Source organism: Doryrhamphus excisus, linkage group LG6 (genome assembly GCF_037039965.1).
Source record: "Doryrhamphus excisus strain RoL-2023G ecotype Guam linkage group LG6, RoL_Dexc_Guam_v1.1, whole genome shotgun sequence".
Taxonomy (NCBI): Eukaryota; Metazoa; Chordata; class Actinopteri; order Syngnathiformes; family Syngnathidae; genus Doryrhamphus; species Doryrhamphus excisus.
In genome coordinates, this window is record NC_136362.1 from 23,258,116 (window position 1) to 23,270,557 (window position 12,442).

Genomic DNA, 12,442 nt, shown 5'->3' on the forward strand with positions numbered 1-12,442 from the left:
ATCCTCCCTATCCGTGTGGAAGTGGTAAGTTTTTGGCTATTTAAGTTTAAAGGAAATAACTTGAAGGCTACCGTTTAGGTCGCTAGCTCTCTAGTTTGCGAGTTAGCATGTGTCTCAAGACCCTGCAGTTGCGCAATATGTTGTAAATAAAAAGAGTATAAATGTGACTATAGTCGTGTTTTGTCATGTCTACAGGGCTCTAATAATGCTTTGTTCATTTTAATCTGAAAAAAATCATTTGTCTACCCACAAACTATATGTGGTTTCTTAAGTGATTAAGTTATTATTTGACGTTTTATTATTATTATTATTATTATATTTATTTATTACTGATGGATTGATTTTCAATATTCTTGATTTGTTTATTTATTTTTCATCTTATTTTGTGTAGAAAAATAAAAAGTAAGATATTTGAGAACAGTGGAATGTTTTATCAGAGCTTTTCTTGTAGAAAATTGGAACCAAAGCGAAGTTTTTTACAAAATGTTGTTTTTAATAAATGCGTTTTTCTTTTTTTTGGAAAACCTGATGCGGCCCAGTCTCACCCAGACCCTGAGTTTGAGACCCCTGCTCAAGTGGATGGTGGGGGTGCTGGAGCCTATCCCGTCTTCAGGTGAGAGGCGGGGTACACCCTGGACTGGTGGCCAGCCAATCCCAGGGCACATATAGACAAACAACCATTCACACTCACATTCATACCTATGGACAATTTGGAGTGGCCAATTAACCTAGCATGTTTTTGGAATGTGGGAGGAAACCGGAGTACCCGGAGAAAACCCACACGGGAGAATTCCACACAGAGATGGCCGAGGGTGGAATTGAACTTGTGTCTCCAAGCTGTGAGGTCTACACGCTAACCACTCGACCGCAGTGCAGCCTGTTTTTTTCAATGTATATAAAAAAGTTTTGTGTCCATTTTGTGTTAAGCTGTTGTTTAAAAAACCAAAAGTGTGTATTCAACTTGGGGTATTAAACGGTACATTTATTGCAGATAAAAGTGTGTTTCTATCAGTTAATTGTTATTAATTCCAAGTTAATTATGCACAAACCGGAACTCATCAAGATGAAACGTTTGAATCGATCGGCATCCCAAATCTCGTGCACCGGGATCGAACGTTGTCGGGAGGCAGGTGCCACGTGCGTGCACGCGTGTCCCCAGCTCGTGCTGACACCGCGCAATCATCCCGCCCGCAGGAGGGAGGCGGAGACCAGGCTTTGTCATCGAGGAGTCGGCAACGGCAACACTCCCGCACTCCCGCACGTCCGACGCCCGACGCGGTCCGATGCCGGACGTGCACCTTCCTACCGCCAGCCTCCTTCGCACACCGCGGACCTCCATTGTTGACGCATCGCCAATGTTTGGACTTGGGCGGCGGTGGAAAGAGAGGCGCGTCCGAAGTGTCAAACGGTCCTGCGGATGCGCCGTCCAATGCACGGTAGCCATATGATTCATCCGCACCGGGCTCTCCTCCGCTGAAATGGAAAGGTTCCAGTCTTCCATGCGCAAGCGGCTTTACAGCTTGCCGCAAAACATCGGACCGAAAGCCTTCGCGGTGGACGAGGGGGACAACGGCGACAAGGACACGAAGAGGAAAAGTATTCTGCTGAGACATCTGTCCTCTCTGTCCTCTCTGTCCCCGGCCAACAGTTGCCGGAGCATCGACGAGGCCGGCGGGATAGAAGACGGGGAAGCCGCCGGGAAGACCAACTTGAACGGAGACTGTCGACGCTTCAAGAGCAGCGTCTCTTCCGTCAGCGGGCGTCATCCGCCGGGGTCGGATCCGGCGGAGCAGCGCTGCCTCATCCCGGAGGCGGACGCCGGTGTCGGTGAGAGTTCCCCCGGCGAGCGCGGCCCGGCGGCGGCGGGTCGCGGTGGCGCCTCCGGCCGCCCGTCCGCCTTCGACCAGTCCACTTTCATCAAGTTGGAAGGCACCGAGCAAATCATCCCCGAGGATGAGCGGCTGTATCAGGCTGGCTTCATGCACCGGCAGTTCGGGGCGATGCTCCAGCCCGGAGTCAACAAGTTCTCTCTGCGGATGCTGGGCAGCGAGAGGGCCGTGGAGCACGAACGGGAGCGGGTCAAGTCTGCTGGTTTCTGGATTATTCACCCGTACAGCGATTTTAGGTAAGCTTTCAACCTGCCGTATTGCAACATTATTTACACGCAATGACGCAATCCCGGAGTTTTGTTGGAGAGTGCTGGCAAGTTGACTACCTTGACTGTCCTGGCATCTGATAATAAATCTAATAATCCGCAGAAACAAGCAGGTTGATATGAAAGGCCAATTTCCCTCCAGGGATTGAGCAGGTGAACCTGATGCATTGAGCCGTGTGAGCTGATGCAGGGCATGAAGTGATTGTGTCTCAATAATCCATTGGCAAGATGGCTTAGATGGCTTCATTCCTGAAAGTGATCCTCTGCTGAAGACTTAATTCCAGTACCTTAAAGGCCACTTCCACGGGGAAGCATTTCATGCCTGCTGAATGAGCGGATGAGCAAACATGAAATTGCATGAAATCAGCCTTGCAGACTGCAAACAAATATGTCTGATCATTTAGTAAACAATAAAACATTGAAAGTCATGCTTTTACTTGCACATCAGCATCAGCCTTTCACATGTAACCCGAGTCTCCGCCATACTTGTCCACCAATGTGTGTCACCGCCGTCATTCCCACTCATCTGAATTACACTTTTTATCATTTAGCGAGGCCGACGGATTAGATTAGAGAGAATGCAGCAGGGGCTTGGAGATGGGGTAATCAAAAAAGGGTAACATGACCACTGAAGATATTAGAAGCACACATGGGGGGGGGGATTATTACAGCACAATTAGTCTAATGGAGGAGAGATGTTGTGGATGGGGAGGGTGGCCGTCGCTACACGCTGACGTAGAAGGGCAGAGGAGAGATTGGAATGGAATCAAGATACCCAGATGTTTGCGCCCTGCTGTGTGCGAGGTGTCATGGCATCACGCTAGCGATTTAGGGGGGTCTCCAAGTGTTGGCTCTGAACCGCAACAAAGACCAAAGAGAGTTAATAACAGAGTTAATGATAGCTATTACGTTTAGAGTCCGACTGTCTAACTCAGGGGTCTCAAACACGCGGCCCGCAGGCCAAATGTGGCCCGCAGGACACTAGTTTGAGGCCCCCGCCTTGATATGAAAGTTTAATGTTAGTGCGGCCCACGCAAGTTTGATATGGATGCTGTATGGTATCATGTACCCAGATAAATTATTACGTTTGATTAATGTTCATGTTAAAGGTTAAATAACTGTTAATAGTTATCCTCCCTATCCGTGTGGAAGTGGTAAGTTTTTGGATATTTAAGTTTAAAGGAAATAACTTGAAGCCTACCGTTTAGGTCGCTAGCTCTCTAGTTTGCGAGTTAGCATGTGTCTCAAGACCCTGCAGTTGCGCAATATGTTGTAAATAAAAAGAGTATAAATGTGACTATAGTCGTGTTTTGTCATGTCTACAGGGCTCTCATAATGCTTTGTTCATTTTAATCTGAAAAAAATCATTTGTCTACCCACCAACTATATGTGGTTACTTAAGTTTTTATTATTTGCCATTTTATTATTATTATTATATTTATTTATTACGGATTGATTGATTTTCTTTATTCTTGATTTGTTTATTTTCATCTTATTTTGTGTAGAAAAATAAAAATTAAGATATTTGAGAACAGTGGAATGTTTTATCAGAGCTTTTCTTGTAGAAAATTGGAACCAAAGCAAATTTTTTCGTTTTTAATAAATGCGTTTTTTGTTGTTTTTTTTGAAAACCTGATGCGGCCCAGTCTCACCCAGACCCGAGCTCCAGTGGCCCCCAAGTAAATTAAGTTTGAGACCCCTGGTCTAACTGCGATTCTAACTGCTATTCCACTTAGGCATGAAAAGGGAGTTTGTTTTAAAATGCAGTCCTCCCTCACCACTCCATGCTTCATATCACTTTTTTAAAATAATAAGGATTATTGTTGCATATGCAGTAGGAAAAATATGCATGTTTAGGTAACTGGTTCATATATTTGCCCAAATTAAGCATTTGTAGGTATGAAAATAGCATAAAATACGATATGACCAACCAATATTATTGGCCTGATATTGGCATAAAAATGTAATATCGGTCAAAATTCTTATGTTCAGGAGAGTCCATTATTAATATCTGTGACTTATTTACTATTTAACATCCAATCTAATCCACGTTATTTATATAGCACATTTTATAAACACAGTTTCCAAAGTGCTGCACAGACTAGTAAAATAAAATACAATAAATAAAGGTACAAATTGAATTTAATCCAAAACTAAAAGATCATTTAAGAAATAAAATAGTAAACTAGATATTAAAATCTTAAAAACAAGAAGCAAAGCAATAAAACTATAAAAAAAATAAAATAAAAGAAAGAACTAAAAGACACAGGACCATACGACTCACTCCGAGTTAAAAGCCAGAGAATAAAAGTGGCTTTTAAGATGAGACTTAAAGCTTTCAATGTTGGGGGCCTTTTTTACTTGGGAGGGGAGAGAGTTCCATAGCTTGGGGCCGACCACAGAAAAGGCTTGGTCTCCCCTGGTCTTAAGTCTCATGTTCACTATATTGGCTAATTGGAGTGTAAAGGTGATTATAGGGTTGCTATTTCATGTCTAGAGGGCTCTCATAATGTTAAAAACTGCATTTAGAAGGTGCTTTTCTATACTCTCTCTGTAAGGAATCATCCTGTGTAAATAATCATGGAACCATTCATTCATTCATTTTCTACCGCTTTTCCTCACGAAGGTGGCGGGGGTGCTGGAGCCTATCCCAGCTGTCTTTGGGGTCCACCCTGGCCTGGTGGCCAGCCAATCCCAGGGCACATATAGACAAACAACCATTCACACTCACATTCATACCTATGGACAATTTGGAGTGGCCAATTAACCTAGCATGTTTTTGGAATGTGGGAGGAAACCGGAGTACCCGGAGAAAACCCACGCATGCACGGGGAGAACATGCAAACTCCACACAGCAAAGTTCTCGAGTTAAAGTAACAAGAGTGAAAGAGTTGAATTTTTGGGGTTGATATTTGAACCCTGACTACCACGCGTGTTAAGGACGACGACCAGGCAGCGTCATTTTTTGGAGTTGATTCCATGGGTGTTCAGGGACCTACACTGACTCCACTGACCCCCGGAGTTGGTGAGTAACTGTTTTTGTCTTGTACTTCCCGCCGTATGTGGCTCACAAAAGAAGCTCTTGTTGCATCCGGTGAACAGTTTTTGCTCAGTCTGTTGATAAAAACGACTTAGCGTTAGCTAACCACCTTTCTGGTCATCAATCACCGTTCCTGAAAATGCTGTCGAAAACGGTAAGGAAAGAAACAATTCCAAGTAGCGCCGACGCAATTATGCGAAAAAGCTTCCTTTTTATAAGTCAGAGTTTGCGTCACTCATCTACGTGGTTTAAGCTAACCGTTAAGTCAGACAAGTTTAGGCCTGCAGCGACGTAACTTTACTATTCAAAGTTATTAACAGCTTTTCACCGTGATATATGCGAGGTTAGAATCCCACTGTCATCAGGTGTACCACTAAATTACGTGTATTTTCCCTTATTCCTAGCTCCAGATGTTAGTCAAAGTACAACGTGGAGGAAAGAAGAAGTATGTCAAACTGGAAGAAGCATTTTCTCAGTGCAGGTAAGGTATGTGTTTAAAACTGTTAAGAAGATATTCAACTGGCATTTTGTAAATGACATCCTTGTTGTTTCTTATCCCATAGAGCACAGCACTGGAAGTCCCAGACCACCAGGCCGTAGAAGTGGGTGAGGACGTCTTTCCTCAAGCTGCAACAGTCAAAGACGGGTTTTGTCATCCATACTGATGAGGGTACTTATGAGGTCACTCATATTTTGAGGAAATTGTGTCTCGCCTGATGATGTGCTAGAATAGAGTTTGTGTGTGCTACTGTATGGTAATAATCCGCCCCAACAAGTGTTTTCCTACGCTAATTTGATGATAACTCCAACCTGACACAGTATGGGACTACATCGCTACATGTGGTAAGCAGAGTTATACTCTATGTAATGTTTATGTTTTGATTATGTAAACAGGCACTTATTCAAGATTTGTGGTAAATATTCTGAATATATATTTCTTATACTCTTGTCATCTTCAGATTTGAGGGGTTAAGAAACCTCCTCTCCAAGTGTGACACATACTTTGTCTGTCCCAAGCAGTCCAAGTCGTGTAATTGATACCGGATGTCAAGTCATTCAACCTTTAATGCACAGAAATGTTATAGCTTCTTCATATTAAGTTTTTGTTCTTTAGCCAAGATAACCTGAAAACTATGTTTCATTTCATTTGGTTTTGTTCTTTTCAGAATGTGGGGCAAATCCTCAACTCCAAGCCGGCAGGGATGACTGTAATAAAATAATATGTATTGAACTTTATTGAAATGTTTTCATACAGGACGGAATTATTAAACCTCCACTGTATGAATTGTTTATTAAATAAAATAAATCTCTCGTACACAGTAAAATGTTCAGTGTAATAATTTTCGCATATAAAATTAATGTCAACTCTAAATAGCAGGTAGCATTGTGGGAAGTTGAGTGTTGTAGTCTTCTGCGTCCTGATTGGCTGTCGACCAAGTCTATCCTGTGCTTGCTGGCAAATACAGTAAACCATAGCCAACAATAGTTATACTATGGCTTATGGTTTGGATTTTTTTTTAAATTAATATTTATAAATAAATTGTTATTTTGATGTAAAATAACCCCTTTTTGTGTTGTTTATGTTGGTATAGTTAAGATATTTTTGTTTCACAAAAGAAAAAAGTGTGTCAAAGTGAAAGTTATGTTTAAAATGTATTTTAGCGTCAAAAACTGATATTTTCAAGAATTTAGAAGAAATATTTTAAAGAATGAAAAAAGGTAGAAATCCTTTTTTCTCTGAAAAAGAAATAGTGTTAAATTAACGACGGTACCTTTAAATATGAATGGAACAGGGTACAAGAACACGTAGCAACTGGTAAACATCAACAACATACACATCACATTTTAGCCTTAAAGCTATGCCTGTATACAAATACATTTTACCACATATAACAATGTCCTTAGACAAGATGCGGCAAAGAGCTTTCATATTTTGAAGGCCATATTTTGAAGTGTGTTGTGTGTGTTGAGAATGCCTGTTGACGGTGAAGACGAGCTGGATGCGAGGATAAATGTTCCTACCATCGTTTGCCGCTCATCCAGTCACAACAGCAAGATTCCGCGTTTAATAATAAATTCTGTTTTTAATGGCCAATTCTGCGATTCCCTATATGTGGTTTGGGTTGTCTGTTGACAGACCTGCTTTAATGATGTTTTGACACTCGCTTCACGGTAAAAAAAAAAAAAAGGAGAAAAAAAAGAAAAAAGAAAAAAAAGAAGAAAAAAATTAAAACAAAAAAAAAAAAAATAAATTAACTATATATTAAGTGTTGGCTTTTAACACCGGTTAAGAGTTAACATTAAAATCAACTCCATTCGAGAGTCACATTTTACTCTCTAAAGAGTAGTATTTTAACACCAAGAAGAGTTGAGTTTTAACTCTGAATGGGGGGTAAAAGATCAACTCCAAAAGCAGAGTTCTATTAACTCTCCTGTGGAGTCAATGGATGGTCACGCATGTACACTCATGTACAGTGCATCCGGAAAGTATTCACAGCGCTTCACTTTTTCTACATTTTGTCATGTTACAGCCTCATTCCAAACTGTATTAAATTAATCTCTTACCTCAAAATTCTACACAAAATACTCCATTATGACAATGTGAAAAAAGGTTTTTTTGACATGTTTTGAATTTATTAAAAATAGAAAACAAAAAAATCACATTTACATAAGTATTCACAGCCTTTGCCATGAAGATCAAAATGGAGCTCAGGTGCATCTTTTTTCCACTGATCATCCTTGAGATCTTTCTACAGCTTAATTGGAGTCCACCTGCAGTAAATTCAGTTGATTGGACATGATTTGGAAATATAATAACTGTCTATATAAGGTCCCACAGTTGACTGTGCATGTCAGAGCACAAACACCAAGCATGAAGTCAAAAGAACTGTCTGTAGACCTGCGAGACAGGATTGTCTTGAGGCACAAATCTGGGGAAGGATACAGAAACATTTCTGCTGCTTTGAAGGTCCCAATGAGCACAGTGGCCTGTGCACTGTGCTCATTGGCACCTGAGCTCAATTTTGAGCTTCATGGCAAAGGCTGTGAATACTTATGTAAATGTGATTTTTTTTTGTTTTCTATTTTTAATAAATTCAAAAAAAGTAAAAAAAAAAACTTTTTCACATTGTCATAATGGAGTATTTTGTGTAGAATTTTGAGGTAAGAGATTAATTTAATTCAGTTTGGAATGAGGCTGTAACATGACAAAATGTAGAAAAAGTGAAGCGCTGTGAATACTTTCCGGATGCACTGTACATATGTACACTCAGATTGAGTTGATTTTAACTCACATGGAGTTTATTCCAAAGACCAAAATTTGCTGTGCACACAAAGATGGCCGAGGGTGGAATCGAACTTGTAAGTGTGATACAAGTGTGCAATGTAGATGTGCTGTTGGGTGGTCTTATTGTCTTATTTGCATGACTGGTCATGACACTAAACTCCAGCTTTGAGTTTGTGTCCTAAGAAATTAGCAATCAAATCTCATGTTTCAAGGAAAACTGCACTTTTTCCTGGAATTTTCCCCCTAAATTCACAATCTTTATATAAAATATGAAGACATATTTCTTTGCATGTGTGTTCTAACAAAAGAAAATGAGTGAGGCAGCTAACAATGTACATCATTGATGTCATCGACTATGAAACCCTCTAATAAGGTTCGCTGTAGTACATGAACATGCATGAACAATACGTACATTGATGATAACATGTCATAATTTAACTACCTTGCCATCATTTTGATGATTTGAAACATTAATGGAACATTTGAGCTTTTATCCTTCTTTTAGCTCTCAATGAATATTGTATTGGATATTGTATTTTAATGCATCGTTTACTCAACTCTATTTTTATTTCTTTTCCTCTACTGTAAAGCGTCTTTGAGTACTCTGAAAAGCACTATACAAATAAAATGTATTATTATTATTTTTTTTTTTCCTAGGCGCATGACTCAGTGTAGCCAATAGAGCGAACACTGGGCTGCACGGTGGACGAGTGGTTAGCATCTCCGGTTACTCCAGTTTCCTCCCTTATTCCAAAAACATGCTTGTTGGGTTAATTGGCGAGATTGAGTGGCGACCAGTCCAGGGTGTACCTCGCCTCTTGCCCGAAGTCAGCTGGGATAGGCTCCAGCACCGTCGAAATTTGATGGCTGGAACGACAGCAGCACAGAAACAGCGACGACACTTCCAATGTCCACTCACGTTGGGATGGCTGTGTCTTCCAGCATAGTACCTTAGCTCCAATCCTCAGCTAAAAAATACTGACAGCAAACAAGCGTCTTGTTGAGTCTTCCAAGCCAAATTGACAGCCACTTTTCCGTCTTTCCCGTTGTTGAGTGAAAGCGAGACTAGCGAGATAAATATAACGCTAAATATATTTTTTGCTGTTAGCTGCTCTAATATTTTTGAGTTTTTTTGTGAATGTTATTGTTGTGCTGATGTTATTTCCTCACATGCTTTCATGGCTTTCATAGTGTTCCACTATGTTCCACTCATGAATCGTCAACAAAACACCACTTGGTGCCACTCGTCTTTCTAGCCCATCTTGCAGTCCGTCTGTCAGTTGAAGGAAGAAAATCGATATTTTTTGACTGAATCTTCGACTTGAATCTTAGAATGATATCATGAGGTTTCATGCCATGTTTTTTTTTTTTTTTTTTTTGCAGTGTGCATGGAGCTTTAGTATCACAGTAAAAAAAAATATACTGGAACTGTGTACTTTTTGTGTGTCGCACGTATATGGTAGTTATCACAACACAATAACACAGTTGGTTATTATGTTAATGTTGTGAATTCATGGCCGCTTTGTGGGAAGTTGAGTGTTGTAGTCTTCTGCGTCCTGATTGGCTGTAGACCAAGTCTATCTTCTTGTGCTTGCTGGTAAATACAGTAACCCATAGCAACAATAGTTATACTACGGCTTACGGTTTGGAGCTTTTTATACAAGACTCCACTGAATTTAAATTGTACATAGTTTTATTTAGTTCTATTGTGATGCATCCCTGACCAAAGACAGCTGGGATAGGCTCCAGCACACCTGCGACCTGAGTCAGGATAAACGGCACAGACAATGGATGGATGGATGACGATACATGCCCAAAATATTGCTATATGCTAATGTTCGTATGGCCAACCTGAATTGACAACATTTCCATCATAATGTAAATTAAATCAAAAGTAATAAAGTTGAATTTCTCCATTGTAAATGAGCTTTTAAATAAAATTGCAATTGCTTTTATTCATTTAAGCTATTTTTATGACACCCTTATTTTATGACCACTATTAGACAGAATGTGCACCGCTCTTATCTTGAAGGCCGTAAGTGTGATCCCGACTTGACCAATGTGCAGAGGGAACCTTCTTGTCGTTTTCATATCAGTTCATAGTTGTTATGGTTACCGTTGTTGTGTGTTTTCTTACCTGTTGATGAGCCGTGGAACGTCACCTCTCTGCTGGTTGAACGAAGTGGAGAATTTCCAGTGATTAGCTATTGATTCATGTATACATTTTTGTAGCGCTTCTTTCTCCTCACAGATCTTCGTGTAACAGCGCACAGAATCCATGACCTCCGAAACATTCATTAACATCCAATAATCTTTATTCTTAATGATAGCCGTGACAGTCAAGCCAAAATGTGCAGCCAATATTGGTTGACGTTTCTCTCTCCTCATGGGAATAGCTTTCCTTTTCTTTGGCGCGCTGACGCTTAGGAGACATAATCAAGTGTACAAAGGTATCCTTCCTCAGTGTGGCTCGTCTTCCTCACAGCACGACGCACACGCTGTAACTAACGTTTTTTATTCATTTATGGGAGCAGATTCATAACCACGGAAATTCCTAAACCTAGCATCACATGTTTTTTTTAAGAATTTACTTTTTATGTTAATCTGTAAAATTATGATTTTATGAAGAATGCCCAACACACAAAATTTACTCCAAAATTTTGCCTTGGTTTGCGTATATTCTCCGGTTATCAAGTTTAATTAATTACATTTGAATTAATGAAATACACCACGTGAGTCCAAATCCGTCCGTGCTAATCGGAAGTGGTTGATGATATCATCAGCGGTCATCTCTATCATTGTTTGCAGTTACACCACACGACTCACAAATGTCAACACAAAACACATTTTCATACATTTTTATAGCTTTACAGTCATAATCATCCCTCGCTACATTGTGGTTTGAATATCACTTTAGCAGTTTTTCTTTGGGAAAATTAATTAATGAAGAAAAGATGGCTGTTTTGTGGTTGACCATGGTCTAATATTAGCCAAAAAATATTGAAATAAAATTAATTCATAAAGAAAAGATGGCTGTTTTGTGGCTGACCATGGTCTAATATTAGCCAAAAAATATTGAAATAAAATTAATTCATAAAGAAAAGATGGCTGTTTTGTGGCTGACCATGGTCTAATATTAGCCAAAAAATATTGAAATAAAATTAATTCATAAAGAAAAGATGACTGTTTTGTGGTTGACCATGGTCTAATATTAGCCAAAAAATATTGAAATAAAATTAATTCATGAAGAAATGATTGCTGATTTGTGGTTGACTATGGTCTATTATTAGCCAAAAAATATTTCAATATAAATCGTATGTAGTGTTCTGGCCAAAAAAGTTATCCTCCTAGTTGGTGTGGAAGTGGTAACATTTGGCTTCTTATTTTGTTATTCCTCCCCGCACCGTTTAAAGTACACACAGAGTTGAGAGTAAATCAATGGCACGCTAACTAGTTCGAACCTCGCTAGCATTCTAAGCAGCTGTGGCCCTCTCTTGTGTCCCTGCAGTCATCCTGTAGCCTACACATTAGACCGCAATGTGGTGTAAACAGATAACAGTGTTATTGATGTTTCCACGGCATGTAAGTCTTTCACAGTTAAACCATCATGGCTGCCGTCTGTGATGGCTTCAGCGGCAGACACCGGCCGGTTAATATGATGGAGGACTCGAGCTGCAGTACAGGTGTGTGTTAAGCCACTGAACTGCATGCAGGCAGCTGCGGCGCGGCAGAAAGAGATAAGTATCTCCAGTACAAATGTCATCCCTTTTTCAGCTGTCCTCATTGATCTAAGCTCCTTTGGCCATTTTAAGCCTTTTTGTGTTCACTTTGCTTATAACTCCTCTCTCTTTGTGCTCTCGTGCGCTTTAACCGAGTTGCACTCTGACCCAAATCGTGCAAGATTCCTCTCCAGTGAGGAACACATTCCCATTCCCGCTACAAGTATGAGCTTTATTTTTTA

At 40.2% G+C, this 12,442-nt stretch overlaps 1 protein-coding gene across 1 annotated transcript in view; it reads left to right on the top strand.

The window, feature by feature from the left end:
- The first annotated feature begins 1,117 nt into the window (after positions 1-1,117).
- LOC131138875 (potassium/sodium hyperpolarization-activated cyclic nucleotide-gated channel 3-like) overlaps positions 1,118-12,442 on the top strand; it is a 33,163-nt gene continuing 21,838 nt past the window's right edge. The window contains exon 1 of the mRNA XM_058088195.2: positions 1,118-2,125. Within this exon, the coding sequence (XP_057944178.2) occupies positions 1,479-2,125 (647 nt within the window). The 5' untranslated portion in view covers positions 1,118-1,478. The remainder of the gene's footprint in view (positions 2,126-12,442) is intronic.